General features: G+C 44.4%; 1 protein-coding gene across 1 annotated transcript; it reads left to right on the top strand.

Annotated features, from left to right (window-relative positions):
- Window positions 1-7318: 7318 nt before the first annotated feature.
- Window positions 7319-18503, top strand: si:dkey-174m14.3 (uncharacterized protein LOC563117 homolog). The gene is made up of 6 exons (XM_053445413.1): window positions 7319-7556; window positions 10066-10227; window positions 11226-11292; window positions 12678-12785; window positions 13130-13210; window positions 16358-18503. Exons 1-6 carry the CDS (start codon window positions 7459-7461, stop codon window positions 17768-17770), a joined length of 1929 nt encoding a protein of 642 aa, XP_053301388.1. The 5' UTR covers window positions 7319-7458; the 3' UTR covers window positions 17771-18503.
- Window positions 18504-19309: the final 806 nt, after the last annotated feature.

Here is a 19309-nt window from a genome sequence, read left to right as displayed (position 1 = left end):
ACACAGCCGAGCAGAGCAGAGCAGAGCAGATCTCGCTCATTTAAAGTTTTCAGAGTTTTCAAAGACAGAATATTCAGGCAAACAGCAAACGTTGATCTTCTGCTCGAACTAATTTGAAGTGTGTAATTCTAGAAATTAGATCAACACCAGTTGAGACTAACAAAAACATGGGGCAGCTGCTTTTTGGGAATGAAACAAGGCAAAATATATTCTGCTGCTCTCTGAAAGATGGATGACACGACGTTGTCCCTGAGTTTCAAGAAAACCCAGTTTGATTCAAGAGGAGTTTCCTCGAAAACTACATTTTGCATTCATCCAACTGTCCCCTCATGAAACCACATTTAAGTTCACTAGAGCTGGACTTTTATTTGGATCTTAACCAATTTTTTTTTTTAAACATCCAAACCCATGAATTATTCTCTGAGAAATCAGAGAAGATTCTGAAAAATGCCTTGATCCCGCCCCCTGATCTGTATCAGTACCATAATTCAATGAGTTCATTCCTGACCCTGACCCATACTGTATCCCTCCACTAAGTTAAATGGAAATCAGTTCTGTAGTCTCTAACGTAAACTTGCTTAACAACCAACCAACAAACAAACAAACGGACAGGGGGTGGAAACATAACCTCCTTGTCAGATGTGATCTTGAAGGAAGTGTTTTGTATTTGTTAATAGTAATAATACTGTATATTTTTCATTTTATTTATTTATTTAGTAGTTGTTCGTCTAAAATATAATTACAGTTTGCGCGGTTATGCTCAAAGCTGTTGAGGGTCGATGGACCAAGTAATGACATGATTAATAAAGGACTAAAGTATACACAAGGATTCAAACCGATCAAACACGCACGTTCTTTCATTTCACTTATGGATACTCAGCAGATGCATTAAACCCTTTGTGTCATCATGGATGAATCAGGACTTTTATCCGAGATGAAGTGGTGATGGATGAGAGCGCGAGCAGACATGTATTAGTATGGAAGTGCTGTGGGAACGTGGCTGGTCTGAAGAGGCTAGAAGTTAGTTTTAATCTGCCTAAGTGGACAGTGTTGGTGTAACAGACCGATGCTCTCATCTCTCCTCTGTGGTTCGCTCGGCCGGCCCCTCTCTCCCACTCTGTCTCCAGGCCTCTGTCTCCTGGAGCACTGATAGCTCCTCTGGGAGTCGTTAAGCGTATTTTATCTTAACCCCTGTTAGGACCTCAACAACCCCATTACTCCTCCTCCCCTCTGCCCTCTTCAGCACCAGAGGTCCGACACATGCAGGTCGGATTTATTCCTCGTGACGAAGAAGCAGTCGACCATTTAAATGTCTGAAGGGCTTCAGTGCATAACTCAATTTTTCGGCCATTTGACTCGAATTGAAGCTTTTACACAGAAGTTCACAGGATGTGTTGAGTCGGGGCCTTGATGCTTCTTGCACTGTAGCCAGGAAATGGTTTGTGTAGCTAAACATGAAGACTGATAACAATGGGAAATTTACAGCGTGCTGCTGTTTAAAGATTGAAATCAGTCTACCTGAACCTCTAAGGCCCAATATTAAGATGTTCAATATTAATTCTCATTTCTTTTTGCTTGATTCGTAGAAAAATGTCTACAAGAAACTATAAAAACCACACAATTATCTTTCTGTTTCTGCACTCATGCCTGAATGCTCAGCATGAAGCTAGTGAGCATAGCATATCCCTGTAAAACCACTACTCCTCGTTTTTAAACACTGCTCTGTGGATTAAGTTTTGACAGACCCAGACGAGCTGCTCGTGATCTTGTAGAACTCAAGAACAGTCTGAACGTATTTCCCAAGCTGTTGAACTTTTTTTTTAAGCATTGAACCAAACATAAACCTTTTAAATATAAATCACAGTGGATGCGCAGAATCAAACTGGGAGAGGTTTTTTATTTCCCCACAAATTAATGTTCTCTTGAAAATGTCTGTTGCTGTGAGGATCTCAAGCGGGAGGTCACAGATTACCAGTCCTTTTTTTAGCAACGCTACATTAATGGCGGTATGCGGGAAAAAGTGCTTTCTACATTTTCCCCACATAGTCTCTCTTTTTTATATAAAAGCTCCATTCATGCATCCCCCTGAGTTGAGGCTTTTTAGGATGCCTCTTGAGAGTCATGGATGGACCAGTGAGTACATCAGAGCCGCTGCCCGTGTTTAAGAGCGTGAGGTGAACACTTACGGACGCACACGCTCACCAACAACACTACCCCGCCAACAGGGGACCTTTGCACTTCGCCAAGTGTGGACTATAAGTAATACAATCCTGTAATGGGGCGACTTGCAGCCCCGTCTAAGAGGGGACCTCATATAGTTTCGCAAGCTAATAATATATACCTTGAAATACTAAAAATAACTATATATACTGTTTATATAGCATCTATTGATGGAGTAGGCAAATATAATAATGACTACTGTTCTAGTATGGATCTTTCAGTGCTTTAAACATTTTAAAACAATCACCTTAAATCTACAGAGCAGATCTTCATCTTACTCCGAGTCTCTGGGTTTGTCTCAAAAGGTTCAAACCAAATCCCTGAGCTAGTTAAAAAATAATACATATTTCCAATATTGAGTCTTTTAAGTAGTATTTTAAAATCATTTTAGGAGATGGATTTGAAATTTCAGTGCAGTGTCTGGGGATTGAACCGAAGACCTCAAAACAATGTGGTCCTCTAACACCATTAGCAAGTTGACCAGGAACACTCGAGCTTGGTTTGACTTTATCCTTTTGACAATGGAAAATTCAATGAGCATCAGAATGATCCAACCTTTGACCTAAAAAAACTGCCAAATCCCTGAGCTGGTCGGGTCCATTTCAACAGCATTTATGTCTTTATGTCTTTACTGTGACTGCAAGACTTCAATATTCACTTAGCCTCTCAGAGAAATGGAACCTCAGAACTTCTAAGTGGTCCTCAGCGATACTGAGCTAATTAGATGAAGAGTGTTTGCTTCATCTGAAGAGATTTTGACTCTTTCCTTTGAGGCCTGTCCAAAGGACAGATTGGGACGAGGTCATGGTGGCCAAGTGGAAAGGAACTGGAGTAACAGGATCATTCAGACATTTTAAGGTTGTGTGTTTGATCCGTTGGCAACTTGTTGTACTTTGAAGACCCAGCACCCACAGGGAGGATTAAAAGGCTGAGGAATAGAGTCCGACACCCAAAGTGAAGACTGATAAGTGCTCAGAGAAGAGCTCCCAGCGCAAAGCGGACTTCATGGGTTCAGGCACTTGTGTTGTCTGGTTCGAATCCCACCCAATGTCAGACCCTCGAGCATCAAAACACATCCCTCTGGGGGGTTCTGTGCTGTCCAGTTCCCATGCAGCCTGTAATTCAATCTATTATACAGACGCGATCAAAAATAGTATACCTGAATATGTTGTTGTGATACCTGCTCCAGCCTGCAGAGGCAGTGCTGAGTAAAAACTTCATCTCTCAAACATCTGCAGGTCCTCTCTTGGCTCAAAATAAAATGGATCTCGAAAATTTCCTCTCCATGGCCTCATTGTTTGTGAGTTTATAAGGTCTGTGTGTGTGTGTGTGTGTGTGTGTGTGTGTGTGTGTGTGTGTGTGTGTGTGTGTGTGTGTGTGTCTGTGTGTGTGAGAAAGTGTTTGTGTGTTAGTTACCTTACACAGATGCGTGGAAACAGAGCAGTGCACTGCAGACCAGCAGATTTGCAGAGGTGGTTTCTTTTGTTGTGTCTAATCACTACCTGTCCATCTGAGCTCTACTTGTAAACAATATGTTGTGATGGCGGGCGGCGTTCTGTGTGTGTGTATGTGTATGTCGGTGTGTGTGTGTTCTATTTTTAATGAGCTGAACCCTTTTGAAAGCTGCCTGTGCTTCTCCGTCCTGTCTCCTTTTGGTTGTGGCTGAAAAAAGACAAACATTGGCCTTATTTTTCTGTTAGAACGAGCCAAATATAAATGACTGCTCAGCCAACAAGTCATAAACCAAAGAAATGAGCCAAGAGAATTACGGACAGAGGCCAGATTTGGGATTTTATCACCCTCTCAATTATGGAGAAACTAAGAAGCGAAATTAATTAAGAACCACTGATATGTAACATACAATAATGAGAGGGAGCTTGGATTCTGGGTTGCGTTGAGTTTTGAAGCTATGGTTTTTAATCTATAAAAGGGATAGTTCACCCAAAAATGAAAATTCACTCCTCATCTACTCACCACTATGCCAATGGAGGGGGGGTTAACAATTGAAGTGAATGGCGACCACTTCTTCAAACGTAAAAGAACCGAAGAAAAACATAAAATGCCTTCATACTTCATAATACCTCCTCGTATAATATCCAGGAGAAGTCGGTTGATGCCAACACGCAACAGACGCAAACAAACCAAAAGTAAAACAAATTTCTCCCGGTGAAAAAGTGGTGTCCTACACGTAGAACATTGGTTCCCAAACTGGGGTACGTGTACCCCCAGGGGTACGCAAAGTGGTTCAGGGAGTACGCGGGGAAATATTTGATTTTGTGTCAATACAATTTGTGTCAGCTCTACGTAGCTGGAGATTGAATGTCTGAAGGGGTTCGCGACTGTTAAAAGTTTGGGATCCACTGACGTAGAAGATTATCAGTCAAGCGTGTGTTTGTGGTGATAGGAGACGACCCTGGTGTCGGTGTGTTTTTAAGAAAGTCACGTGATCTCCACAGCGGAGTCGAGACGTCGCTTCCACTTCTAAACTGAATAATCTAGAGGATTCGTTGTAAACACGTCTGTGCGGAGAACCTCCAGCTGTGTTGTGCATGTGTGAAAAGCAAACTGGGTAAACTCTGCATCCAATTCTCCGGATTTTGTCCCAAACGTCAATTCCGAACACGGCTTTAGGTGTCAGCTTCTGCGACAATCAATGCCCCGCACACACACACACACACACACACACACACACCTACAGACTGGATTTTTTCCAATAAGGTGCTTGAGTCATACTGCACTTGTCATTGCGCTGAGTGACTGCTGCAGGTTAGCTGCCTTGTTAATCTGAAGGCACACAGGGCAGACCATCTTCTTGGCTTTCTATCCCTGCTGCTGCTGCTGCTGCTGCTGCTGCTGCTGGATGAGTCAGCCACTCGGGTTCCCCCCGCTCTGACGCTGAGGTCTGGGCCTGTGATAAGGGCTTTTCCTGAGAGCCAATCTGTCTGCAAGGTGGATGCAGGAACCAGGAAGGCAGAAAGGGAGAAATGGATGGAGGCAGGGAAGGGGGAGAGGATTGAGCTGATTTTCAGTGAGGCGTCACACCCACCCTCTTTGCTTTTCCTCTCTAATTTGGCTTCTCCCTCTCCCCCCTGTCTTTTGGCTAAAACGCACTACTCTAGCTGGCATCCTCTACTTTTCCACCTCTCCCTTCCTCTCCTTTTTCATTGCTCCGAGTTCCTCTCAAATGTCAGCGTGACACGAGTGGGTGGCAGGCAGCGCCATCTGAACGAGCCCCGACTGTGGTTTTTGCTGCAGTGTGAGGATCGGAAGGAGAAGCAAGGGAAGGAGAGCGAGGGAGGAAGTGTGGATTTGACACCTGCAGACGTATCGCTAAACTAAACAGCTCTTCCTTTTCTTTTTTCTACTTTAATGGGCGATAGTGTTCGGGGATTGAATGGGCAGAGAAGCTGCTGCAGCAATAACACACACATAGAAATTACACAGACACGTGCAGGTACGCACTCATGCAAGAGCAAATAGACATGGAGACACATGTATTGGGCTCCATGTATAAAATCTCACTTTTTTACAGGTCAAGCAAAGACAAGCTCACACCCACCTAATCTTGCACACATGCGTACATGCACACATCCAAAGCTGGTGTGCTATGACTCACAGGGAAGCAGCTGGAGTGAAGGCTCCAGTGGCAGTGGTGAGCTGTCACCATCTGGAGGAGTACACGTCTCCTCTGCCTCCTCTGCCAACAGCATAAATCACCCCCCAACGACTGGGAGTCAGAGGATCAACACGTCTCTCTGTACGTCCAGTTTCCACATTCTAGTTCTCGGTGTTTGTCTTTCCGAGTGGACAGTCCGGCGCTCGGATTCAGAGCGGCTTTGATCAGGCTTTGATGCCGCACCATTTGTGTGGGGAGGGGTGGCGGGGGGGAGAAATATTGAGAAAGGAAGCGACGTACGATGTATCGGCCTTGTCAGGAGCTTGTCATCGGGATCGGGTGGAGGTTTCAGCTAATGTGTTTGGACGTAGAGGAGATGAAGATGTTGCAAAAGGGATTCAATCTGAAATCTGCCTGTGACAAATTCCCTGCATTGACCACCAGGGCTAGGAAGTAACTTAGTGTCAAAAAAGGATGTAATTGTACGTGTAAAACTCAAAAATACATTTTATTTTATTTTAAAGGCCGTAACAATACATGTTCCCCATCAGCCTCTTGGTGTTGGTGATGGGTTTCTACATTAAAGCTATTTTCTGTACTCCTTGTGTCCTCTGGGCTCTTCTGACTGGTTTGAGCTAGACGAGGCCCAAACGTAAGAAAAAGACATTTCATGTATTTCCCGGGTGACAGTTGTCGGGTTGTTTGAAATCTGATGAAACCAAAAGCTTACACTCGCAGAGATCTCAGATTAGTGGTTTTATTCTTCATGAATATTTAATGTCATGGAGAAATAAGAGGTTTTTATGGGTTTTAAAATCCACCAGTTTATCCCAATGTAGAACACATGTTGAGGGAAACAGTTCAATCAGGTTTGTTTGAAAGCATGGAACATTTCATCTAATCAGAATATTGGATATCGTGATTGTTGAACTTTAAATCTGAAGGACTGAGGCCAAAGTTTGACATTTAACACTGACGTCTGACTCTTTCATTTCCACTTCCTCTGTATCTTTGCAGGAAATAGCACAGCGGCTGTTGACCTTATTCAGAATAAGACATGATTTGGATTATAATGTTTGCACCAGTTGCTAATGGAATATTCCATTCATATTCCTGACTAAGGCGTGAATAGCTTATCAGAAAATATTGTTTTTATGGGGGTGAGTATTGGAAATGTTGGCGTCGGTGTAAAAGTGTCTACTAGTGTGATATTGTGAAGAAGAAAGTACAACCCCCCCAATAAAACCAGTATAAAATTTATTCCAAAAACTACATCAGCAATTGTTTAATTATGCATTGTACCATCCAGAAAGCTGCTAACCTTAAAAATGGGTTGTTAATCTGGATTTAGTTCGCTGCTGTTTCAACGTTTCTTTCCCTTCCAAAGAGAAAACTGTGTGGAATTTTGAAGTGATGTGAATATCTGGTAACATGAACATCGACTTTGTCCTTCACACAGGTTCCTCGCTTGAACCGCAGTTAATTGCCAACCTGTTCTTTTGCTTTGTCCGGCAGGGTCAACACAGGTAGAGCGCTCGGTAACTCCACAGGCCAGACTTAAGTGGTTTCCTTTGGGAAACGAACACACATGCTGGCACCCTGTGGTCGACCCCTATAAACACATGAGAGGGAAGGAACACAGACAAACCATGAAAAAGATATACATTGGCAAAACCGCCTTAAAAGTCCCCCGAAGTGGCGGCAAACATCCGAAAAAGAGGTAAGAGTGAACCAGTCAGACGCCGATCCATCCATCCGTGCTCGTTTGTACCTGTTTGTCAGCTCATCCGCCCACGAGGCGTCCCCTCCCGTTTGCCCAGTGGCGCCCGGGCAGCCTCAGCCCGCCTCTCTCTGGGCCCGGGAGTCACGCTGCCTCGTCATCTCATCTCGGCGGAGTGAAAGCACTCATTTCGTCTGAGTCAGCGCTCCGTTCGCAACAGGAGGTCACTAATGGGGGATTTTTCCTCCCTAGAGCTACTTCACGTAAAATCATCCTCCATCAAACAACAAACACCTGTATTCCCCTGCTAATGCCTGCCAATCAAAGGCAAGCAGGAGGTGAGGAGGTCTGGGGCTGCTGGGTAATGCGTCACTCAAATGCCATCCAGTCCGTGGAGATGAACATTGAATCGCTTTGTGTTTCTCACTCACTCACTGACTTGATTGTAGATGCTGCGGCTTTCTGTGTAAACTGAGGCTCAACAATAAACAACATTCAGGGTGCGGAGTGAGTTTATGGTTTCACTTTTTGAATCTATCAGCATTTATGTTGAGTTAGTTGATTTAGTGGCGACTGAAAAACAGTTCTTGGTGAAAAGCTGCTGGAGGCATAAATACTACAGAGGGAAGATGTCCGGGAAAAGGACAATAAGCGAGCGAGTGTGTTCATGACGACTAACATTTGACGGACACAAAACTGAAAAGAGCAAAACCTATTCAAACATCTCAGGATGAAAAATAGGCGCCATACACATAGAACACGCTGGCGAAGAAAGCTTGTGAATCTGTCTGACTCTGACAACCTCCTGCTGTGTCTTTCACATGCGAGAGACAAACTCCAGATAATATCTACACCCAATTCTCTGGACTTTTTCCAGAGTTCATGCCTGAAACCCGCTTTAGAGGAGGATAGTGGTGCCTATAAAACCTCTGACATTGATTTTGGCATCGATGTTGTGTCCAGATTGGGCCTCGTGGCCTGTTTCCTAACGTTTCTGTTCCCCATGAAAACCACATTTCATAAGCCAAAGTGAAATGAGTTGCCCAAACTTAATCCTGCACCGTGTAGTTTGTCATATTGAGAACACAAGCGATTAAAAAACAAAACAAATGGCCTAATTTGTCGTCTTGCAGGAGGACTTGCTGCCAAAAGAGTTTTTTTTTCACTGCAGTCAAAGTTATTACCCACCACTGAGGGTTTTTTGCATCTGAAGCAATTTTGTTTCTAAGAAATAAACATATCTCATAATTTCCTGCATCTTCAAGTCAATCTCTGAATACTTGTGACCAAACAAACCTCATGTTAGCAACAGACGCAAGAGCAAACGTGGCTAATCCCTTAAATCCACTCCCTGTGACCCCCTGAGATTATTAATCCAGTTTAACTGATTTATACGACCATATTTTTTTAATCTAAAAACCTCCAGATATCCACAGAGAAATGGTTTGACTGGTAATATTTAGTCTAAAAGCCGTAGTTCTGTATAAAATGTGGGCGGACCCAGTCTACCTCTCATTCCCCTGATTGCTTTAAAGATGACCCTGCGTGTTAATTAGACGGAAAGTGGATGACACCCCCACTTAGTCTGGAAAATGCACCGAAACGAACTCGCACCTGAATTCCGTTTCCGTCTCCCCGCCCCCCCACCCACCACCACCACCACCACCACCGTCGGCTGCATCTGTAATCTCGTTAAAAGAGACAAAAAGAGGAAGTGAAAAGAGCAAGGTGACCACATCTCCATCCGCTCTTCCCCTGCTATCTGTTATCCGGCGGGCAGAGAGAGTCATTACCCTCCTTCCTCCCATCTGTCCGTCAATACAGGGTCCATTAGGCCCGGCCGTGCACGCTCAGATACATCACGGCCGGCAGACATTTCCCTCTTCTCCCACTCACACTTGCCCTTTTATTAGATTGAAGCCCAGGTAATGCACCATGCTTTAAAAATAGTCATCATTGTGCTGTCTCGCTGAATTACATGTGGGGTGGGGGTGGTGGTGGTGGTGGGGGGGGGGGGGGTATCGTTGCTCCTGTAAATCTGAGCCTTCACAGTCCATTCATGTGATGTATTAGAGTTCATTGGCTCATATTTCATCGCAGATTACACCATCCATTTTTTTCCCCCCTCTTCCGTCCGTGGGGCCAATCTCACTGATGATTGGGTTTCCTGTGTGATGTGCTGCGTGGCTCTAATACAGAAGAGAGAAAGAGCCCTGGACCCTCGCCCGGATTCTTAATTAGAGATCTGTGTTTTGGTCTCATGCTTTCTTCATACAAAGCACTTTCACACACAACTTTTCTGCTTTCATCGCCCCCTCATGATGTTCTCATCACTTCTGCACGGCCATTCAGGGGCGCATTAAAAAAGATATATGGACCCTTATAAGTCCATTTAGATAAGGATATGCCCAAGTTACAGGCTCGTCTCCCTCACCATATGCCCTAAGAACAAGCATCTGCTGTGTGTGTGTGTGTGTGTGTGTCTGTGTGTGTCTGTGTGTGTGCACAGCTCGTTGCTGGAGCAGAAGGAGGACCTACGGAAGAGGCTGTCCTACACGACGCACAAGCTGGAGCTGCTGCAGAGCGAGTTCGACTCCACGCGGCAGTACCTGGAGACAGAGCTGCGCCGAGCCCAGGAGGAGCTGGACAAGTTCACCGACAAACTACGCAGGTCGGCCCCAAACACACCGTTCAACACTTTACTCATGAAACTGAACCAAAAGCACAAAACGAACTAGAAGACTCAGTCGAGAGCCAAGGCCCAACAGTCCCAAAATGAAACCACACTTGGGTTCACTAGATCTGGATCTTTTATTTGGATCCTTAAACTACACATACTCATAGATATCAATCCGCTAAATATTTCTGATTTGTTTCATGTAGGGAAATTGGTGGAAATGTCATAAAACGCACAACATTCTCACAATGTTGAAGAAAGGGATCCTGGATCTGCCCCTCAGCTCGGATCTGTGCGGAAATTTGAACTTCTATTATTTAAAATTTGGATTTTGTGTATCAAATCTCAACCATTGTACCTCAAGACGACAAACATGATTGCAATTTAATAAAAAGTACATAATAAATAAGATGTAAATTAGCTAGGTTAAAGTGCAAACTCCCACCACCATCCTAGAAACATCGTCCACACACATTTACGTTGTAGATTTAGTAGATTTTAGTCTTCAGCCAAACCTCTAGATAGCCAGGGGCCTCATTAGGGTGTTTATGACGATGGTGCCTCCTGCACACAGACAATCAGAGGATGCTGGTTGGTTCTCACGAAAATATCGTTCCTGTGGACTAATGTAATCAGCAGTTCCCAGAGGGAGGGGGGGGGGGGCTCTCTCAGCTCGTGGCCCCAGGTAATCACTTGCTTTGCCTCACCTGTTGCAAAGGCTCTGCCCAAACATTGTCCTGTACAGTCTCTGCCTTACAAGACAAAAGAAAAGGATAAAGCATTCACTAAATCATCATATCAGTAGAGTGAGGTCACAGCAGCTGTAAACTGGAGCCACAGCCTGTGATTTATCTCATCGGTACACTGAGGTGGTAGGCGAGGTCTCCCACTGTTACACTATACACATGTACAGTGTGTGTGTGTGTGTGTGTGTGTGTGCGTGTACAAGCAGTTATCTGCGTATGAGCATTGTTGTTTATTGTGTCGTTTAGAATACAAAGCAGCTACTCAGCACTGCAGCACATCAACCAAGATCTGGAGGAAAAGATCCATAGAAATGTAAGTGTTTAAAGCCTCTGGGTGGGTGTGTGTGTGAGAGAGAGTGTGCGTATGTGTGAGATAGTGTGCGTGTGTGTGAGTGTGTGTTTTAGAGAGAGAGTGTGTGTATGTGTGAGACTATGTGTTTATGAATTCCAGTGCGTATTCGCAGACGTAGAAGAAAAAGAAGGATGTAAGCAAGTCAAGGGGTTATAGAGTTGCTACAGAGCCTATTTGAATATGAATGCCTCGCTGTTGGGGCCCCTGACGTTAATTATGGCTCATTACAATTGGCTGTCCTCCTTCCAGGGGCAGAGTGATAGCGAAGCCTTTGTTCCCCAGTGCAGCGCACCTCACTTCATTTGTCAGACATTGCTTTTGCCACTGGGAAGATACAATTAAGCCGGCTGCCTGAGAACACGGCACGACCATCAGGTGTCTTGTGCTGAACAGACAGCTGAGGAAAAAGGTTCTCTGTTATTCCACAAGATAATAATCACATCGGTCATCATCCACGTGATGACAACGTGAGATACCAGGTTCAGATAATAAGGAGCCTGAGGTCAAACGGCTTTATTCTGAGAATAATTTCTTTTTAATAACGGCCATCAGTATTATTTCTTTTCTGTTCCGCTGTTACTGATTAATCTCACTTATTCCTTCCTCGTGGGTGAGAGGTGATGAGTAAGTCTCTCTGTAATCGTGAAAGCTTGTTTTCTCAAGAGGTGCCACAAACCCATCTGACCCCGTGGCCCCGCTCAACCGCAGACAACGTAATTACAAGACAGATAAACGAGGTGATAGAGCGCCACAATATTTCCAAGGAGGGAAATTTGGAGTCAAAAGAGCTCACGGCGATGGGTTTAAAACCTTTTATTTACGATGAGAGGATTTGACGCCAGTGTAGTATTCAGGATTTTCAACACAAGTCGTAGTGGATGTACAGTTTAAAGAAAGACGGTCCTCTGATGTTTGGTGCAAACCTAAATTATGGACTTCTTGTTCTCTACAGTGACTCGTGTGTAACAGATATTGAGCCAAAACAGTAGAATATTCTCTGTTTGCTGTCACAATCAGATGTTTCACTATTAGTTGAAGAAACAAGCAGCTGTAACATTTTCCCTGAGGAGAAGGGACTTTGTCTGTTTTAGCTGACGATGAAGTCCATTTCATGATTTACCAGGATTTCAGGATTGTATTTTTAGTAGTAAAATGTCCCACATTTCTTGTGACTTCTTCTGGAGGAATTTTCATAATATACCTGAGGTGTGTTTTAGGGAGTGGCAACTTTTATTTTGGAGAATCCGGAAAAGGAAAGTTGACAAAATGCTTCACTAGTGTTTGTAAATGTATTTCTATTTCAACGCTTGTTTTTATTTCTAAATCTCCTCTCCTGTTGGCGTCAGTCCCAGCACCATGATGACGAGAAGCGAGCTCTGAGCAGAGAGATCATCGTTCTCAACAACCACCTGATGGAGGCCAAGCTCACCATCGAGAAGCTGCAAGAGGACAATGTACGTGAGAGAACAGTGAAAAAAGATCTTTAGATTAGACGTGGTGACAGAGGGTGAAACAGAAAGTATCTTGATTTAGGATGATTTCATTTAGCTGTGCCTCTTTAACATGCTACAGAAGCAAAAGCCGAGTATCACCATGGAAGCTACAGATCATGATCAGATGCTGTCTTATAGTAATTAACAGCCAGATTTAGTTTTACACTTCTAAGGAGGAAATGTAAGATCTTGTGGGGAAGAAGTAAAAAGTGATATCACTCCAGCGGAGACCAGAAAAACAATCAGCAACGTTATTTTCTGACTCACTTTTCTCGTCTTGTTTCTGTGACGTTGTTTCTCCACAGGATGTTTACAGAAAAGACTGTAACCTGGCTGCTCAGCTCCTCCAGTGCAACAAGTCTCTCTACAGAGCCCAGCTCTCTGAGGTGAGTCTCTGTATGACTGGCAAATTTCATTTAATCTTTTTTATTCAGACTCAAATCAAAGAATCACAGAGTCTGACTCTTGTTTGACCAGTTTCTTTGATTTTATTCAGAGTTCAATCAGTTTAAGAAGAACATTCTCTCATCCAACAAATGCTAAAACCCCTTTGAGCCTCAAGCTTGTTGCCCCAAACTTTACACATTAACTCAAGACATTTCATACATGAGGAAAAAACAATCATGTTTCAATATAGTGGGATCTAGAAATATTTGGTAGAATGGCTGTGATTTGTGGCGAGAAGAGGAGCTGTGAGTGAGGTGTTTCTCTTGCGGCTCTGAGTTGGATTTGTTCAGCTCATGACACGAGACGGGGGGGGGAAAGTGCTGTCTCGACTAAACCTGAAGGTCATCTCATCCTCTGTGAAGCAGAGGAGATAAGAGACGAGAGTCTGCGGAGAGATGACGACTGCAGGTCACAGCAGGAAGGGCAGAGACTGAAGAAATAAGTGATTTTGTCCAGGGCAGAATAACCTCTGCTGAGTCCTGAGAGGTGGGAGTGAGACAAGGTTTTAAAAAGTTTGTAGCTGATATCATAGAGATTCGTCAGTAGGATATATACGCACTCATACAATAAATACAATAATACCATACTAAATAAATCCATATTAAAATATTTATCAATTGTAATTTACACTTTGTATCTACCAACCAGGTATAGAAACTTTCTGCTGAACTAGCGCAGCATCGTTTGTAAACCTGCTTGTTTGCAATTAAATCTCAAAAGGTATTTAGTTTGTTCAGTCTGGGCTACTGTAAAAAAAACATGGCTGCCTCCATAGAGAGGACCTGCTCCTGATATAAATATAAAGTATTTAAATATAAAGTGCTGATTCTAGGGTAAAGAAAACGACAACTAGTATAATTTAGTTGAAACACACTAATGAAAACAGCAGTAATGTCATTTTATTAAAAAAATTCTGCCAATAGCCTCTTCACCTGAATCTTACACACTGAACCTTTAATGCTGGTTGCAGTTCTCTTTCTGAAACGTACTGTGACCTGCAGTCATTAAACCAGTGCAAGTAGACCTGCTGCTGAAAGAGCTGTTGTGAACCAGGTGCTGTTGTCATGATCCACGTCACTTACGTCGATGACTCCCGGCCGCTGCTGTGGTCACCTGTTTATTCAAAGATTATAAAATATCCAACGTAGCCTCGAGCCACTTACAAACAGAGGCTTGTGGAATGTGCTAATGGCGTGAGCTGGAAGAAACCATAGACAGTTTGATTTTCAATGGCAGAATGGTGCTGTCCTTGTAGGCTATCCATATTGCTGTTTACCTGTTTATTTGACCGTTTGTTAATATTGAACGTATCACAATCTCACAATATTCAGCCATGAATTCTCTTGGGTGTGAAGCCGGAAAGACAAACTGTTCTCAAAAACAACCCCGAGCAGACGCACAGACAGAAAGAGTATTCTGGAATTACTAGATAGATCATTAATGTTAAAAAAAATTCAAAGAGCCAAAACTACAATATCAGTCAGATTGTTAATACAGAGCGCTCCGCGTCAGTTCCCTGCTTGTGCTTGTGAAAGGCGATTCATGTGTGTATTGATGAGCGTTGTAACACCAGACCGGCTTGGCACCACTTTTCACTGCGTCAGCCCTGGGCCCTGTGCCTCGTCCATGTGACACGAGTAGATTTTAAAGCTGGCGTGCGTCCAAAAGGTAAAATAATGTAATCCCCCCCCACACCACCACCACCACCACCACTGTTTTACCCATATAGGTGAATGGAAATGTCAATGCAAACTGCATTTGGTTACGTAACGCATCCCCCCCCCCACACAAAGACGGCTCTCGCTGGCTCTAAGCGGTATAGGATCTGTTATGGAGTGAAAAACTGTTCCGCAGGCTCGCTGCCAAACATAATAGAGGTCAGAGGTCATATATGCACTCAGTGTATGTCCATCGTTCCGCTGCTCCTGTGGGTGGAAGCTAATCGAAAGCGTATTGATGAATGGTGCTGCAGCATTTTGAGGAGTGCAGTGGCTCTTCAGCGCCCACTGAGGTTCTTTGGTCGTTTGTTTTGCTGCAAAACAAGCACAGAAAGGGGGGGGGGGATAAAAAACGACCTGGCTCGAGTTTCTGAATGCCACATAAAAGCTAATCGTGATCCTGTTCAAAACAACTGTAAGAAATGTGTGGACTGTAACGAAGGGCCTTTTAGTTTGGTCCAAGTTGTGGTAGAACTGTTCAAAAATGCATTTGTCTATTCTCTGGGGAGTTTGTCTTTTCTCTATCGACTAAGTTATAATTATCTCTTCTCTCGTTGCCAATTAGGAACAAGCGACTAGATCCCTGTTGATGATCTGCTGCAGTTGGTTTAGTGCTGGTTGCTATGGAGAGGCACAGATATTGGATGAAGGTTTTTTTTTTTTTTTTATCGAGAAATGCTCAGAATAGAACAATGTCTTTCTTTCTTTCTTTCTTTCAAAGAGGGTGACTGAGCTCTCCTGAATTCTCTCTCAAATCATATCTCTTTGTTCTTGAGGATCTTGTCACTGAAAATGATCCGTTAATTTATTTTCCCCACCGTGTTCACAAACACACATGCTGTTGTTATATAAATCACCCGCTGTACTATATGACATACGGACACACATAGGGCAGAAACTACAATTAGATGAAGAGACACTTATCAAGAATAATACTGTAATGGGAGCAATAGATATCGTTCTGTTGATATGCACTCATCGAGTACAGATGCAATGAAACGTTCTTTGGTTTAAAGGAGACACAGAATGCTCATTGATAGGTTCATAGTTTGAATGTGTGTGATTAGTTGACATTAGTTGCTCCAATGTTCAGGAAACACTTTCCTCAGACTGTCCATTGCTGCAGGACCTCTTTTCAGCCTCTGTCTGAAACAACTGGTTTTAGCTCCTGTCTCTTTAAGGCCCCCCCTCCTGATAAAGCCCAGCCTCCTGATAAATGCTCCGATTGGCCGTGTGCATTACCCACAGGGTCTCCAAACCAACCAATGAGAATAAGGTGTTCACATTATCATATAAGAATTAGCCATCATTTATAACAATACTTTAAACATATATTTCCCTGCCCTTCTCTTTTCTCTGACATTCCAGCTGCCTGCGGATTTTCAGGAGCGCCTGACCATGCACATGGAGGATTCTCCGCTCTGTCACACCTATCCGGACACTGTCCCGGCCTCCCTCATTGCCCAAGTACTCGAGAAGCCAGACGAGGCCTGCTGCAGCAGCCAGGTCTCCCGTTCTCCAAGCCCCCAAGCCCAGGAACAAGCTTTTATTTTGGAGAGCTTGGCCCCAGGAGCGCGTCTGGGGCTCCGCGCCGCTTACAAATCTGACCTTTACGCCAGCGACACGGCCCTGTACTGCCCTGATGACCGGCACCGTGAGCGGAGGCCCAGCATGGATCTCCATGGTCAGAGGAAGCTTCTGTATGGGCCGCAAAACTCAACCGACAGCAATCCAGAGGAGGGGTCTGTCGGGTTGAGGGCCGGTTTCTCCCAGGAGCACTTCGCAAAGTTCCAAGCCCAACTGCGTGGAGGGTCGAGCTCCTACTCCAGCTTCAGTGGAGGGGGATCTGAGGACAAAGGCAACGGTCCCCCCAGCAGTGTAGCTTCCTCTCCTCGACACCATTCCCTCTACATGGAGTGGAGAGATGCAGGGGACTATGAGAGGAAGAGTGACTCATCCTGGGAGAGAGACAGTCCAAGAGGCTTCGCCAACGCTCATCCCTTCCAGCAGCCGGAGCTGAGCCACCACCAGAACGGCAGCTCGCCCGTCTACAGCCGCACCATGTCCTCCTGTTTCAGTGAGCCCTACGAGCCGCTCCCTCCCTCCTCGTCCCCAAGTGTAGCCTACGGAGACAGTCGTCGAGGCAGTACCTTAGCCCCCGAGGAGGATGAGCTGATTGGTCGATGGAGACAACTTAGCGTGGAGGACTTAAGTGCCCACACCTACCGCAGCCCGGGCCGGGCTTCACCCTACAGCTTCTCAGAGCAGCACTTCTCTGTACGGCCCGCTAAGATTCGACTTGGGCCGCTCTACAGCAGCTTCCAGGAAGGGGCTGACCTTTATCATCAAGGAGCGGGCGCCATGGACCCTGCATGGGTGGCCGCCAGCCCCAGCCCCGAATGCAGCCCAGGGTTGCGGCAGGCACACAGCCAAGCCCACCTGTACCGAAGCGAGGACAGCCAGGAGTCAGAGCACAGCCTCTACCACTCAGGGAGCTCCAAAGACAGGGAGGGCAACGTGGCAGCTGGTGGCCAGGGCACGGATTACGTCGACCCCAGCCCCAACAGCTCCACCGAGTCTCTCCACCAGAGGTCCATGGAGATGGCCGCAGAGCTCCAGCATTACCAAGTGGAGATGCACAGCCTGCCAGCCCAGCCGAGCCAGTCGCCACCACCGGTTCCAGCCCCTCCTCCTCCGTACAAACAAACATTTGGCTCGCTGGGACTTTCCAGGAAGGACAGTCTGACCAAGGCCCAGCTCTATGGAACTCTTCTGAACTGAAGGACTTTTCCCCATCAGGTTCCTTCTTTGACAGGGTGTTAGACACAAAGCCCTGGTGAGCACCTTCTGGTAGAGCCGAACCACTCTGGGTTTTTAATCAAACCATTTTCTTGCAGAGTTAAATAACTCAGCACCAAGAACCTGTTACTATTGCTGGTTATTGAAAAGCTTGTGGATTGTGACAGATTGCACCACGACTGTCCAGAGCAGGTATAGTGACATAGTCATGTAGGGAGTTGGAATTGGGCCGACTTGAGAAGTGGAGCTCTAGCAGCACATACATTTGTATTGTTATGTATTTAAATTTACACATGTATAAATATATACTTGTAACTACAAATTGAGTGATATATTTTGTATGTGGCCGTTAGCAAGAGATACATCCAAAAACAATCCAACAAATCTTGATGAACCTGGAACTTGTACATAAATTGAAAAAACTGCCAATTCTATATTTGAAAACTCAGAGAGGTATATTAAGTGACAATTGACTTATAGATTAGTTTCAGTCATTTTTTTTTAATCGACTGAAACGGCGTTGGCCTTGTGAGGATTTAAATGTGAGTGTTAAACTTAAGAGAACCAATGAATCACTAATATGAACAACACATTTAGTTTTCCTCTGTTGATTGATCTTGACAGTATTGATGAGTGTTATATTGTTATTGATGGAACGTCTTGAGATCTGTCTGAACAGTCGGTATTACATTATTTCTGCTCTTCTATATTTCACGGAAAGTTTTTCTTATTCCCCCATTCTACCTCAGATTTGGATGCCCCGCCCCACCCCCCCATTAAGCCACTGTAAGTTTGTTTCTTTGACGACAATGCATGTTTATATATTTTGGTTGTTTTATTCACCTATTAAAGCACAAACTACACACATGAGCCCGGAGCCTTCCTTTCATGTTCGGGTGCAGCCGTGTGGGGCTTTGAAATGTGAGAGCGCAAGCGAGAAACATCGTGTTCAAGCGTCGTCTGTGATCAGTTGTTTTTGAGATAATGACTCGTCTGCTCAGCGTAAAGTCGAGCGACTGAACTGGGAGGCAGACCCTTCATCACTCACATTGCTGCAGCCATGTGGTGCGAGCCCGCTGAGTCACTCTATGAAGCCCTGCTTTATTACAGATTTGAATTTGGAAGTAGGTTAGTGGAGAATGATTTGTTTTTGCTGAGATCAGCAAACTTAAAACAGAGAGGAAGCTGATTTGTGTTCCCCAGATATGCATCGTCTAGAAAATACGACAGAGTGAGGAAATTAATCTTGTGCAGACTATTTATGATATTTGACATTCTGAATAATAGAATAAAAGCAAATACCCCAGCATAGTATAGTATGGAGTATATTTGCCTTTAATATGTTTAACATTGGAAGCAACACTATGCTTCATCTTTAAAATAGCAGCTCCTACCTAGAATGAGGCCACTTTATGATATTCATTTTTTTTTTCAATTCTTTCAAGTGTTAAAAAACTGTTAAACATGTCAATCCCAAGTTTCAACAGTCACATTTTCTTTGGTTTAAAGTTCCTTACCCAA

Source organism: Pleuronectes platessa, chromosome 17, assembly GCF_947347685.1.
Source record: "Pleuronectes platessa chromosome 17, fPlePla1.1, whole genome shotgun sequence".
In the NCBI taxonomy this organism is placed as follows: domain Eukaryota; kingdom Metazoa; phylum Chordata; class Actinopteri; order Pleuronectiformes; family Pleuronectidae; genus Pleuronectes; species Pleuronectes platessa.
This window is presented reverse-complemented; position numbering and strand designations above follow the sequence as displayed.

Coding starts and splice junctions, on each gene's coding strand:
- si:dkey-174m14.3 (XM_053445413.1), top strand. CDS start 7,459: ATGAGAGGGAAGGAACACAGACAAACCATGAAAAAGATATACATTGGC. Junction 12,786..13,129: donor AGAAGCTGCAAGAGGACAAT/GTACGTGAGAGA, acceptor GTTTCTCCACAG/GATGTTTACAGAAAAGACTG. Junction 13,211..16,357: donor ACAGAGCCCAGCTCTCTGAG/GTGAGTCTCTGT, acceptor CTGACATTCCAG/CTGCCTGCGGATTTTCAGGA.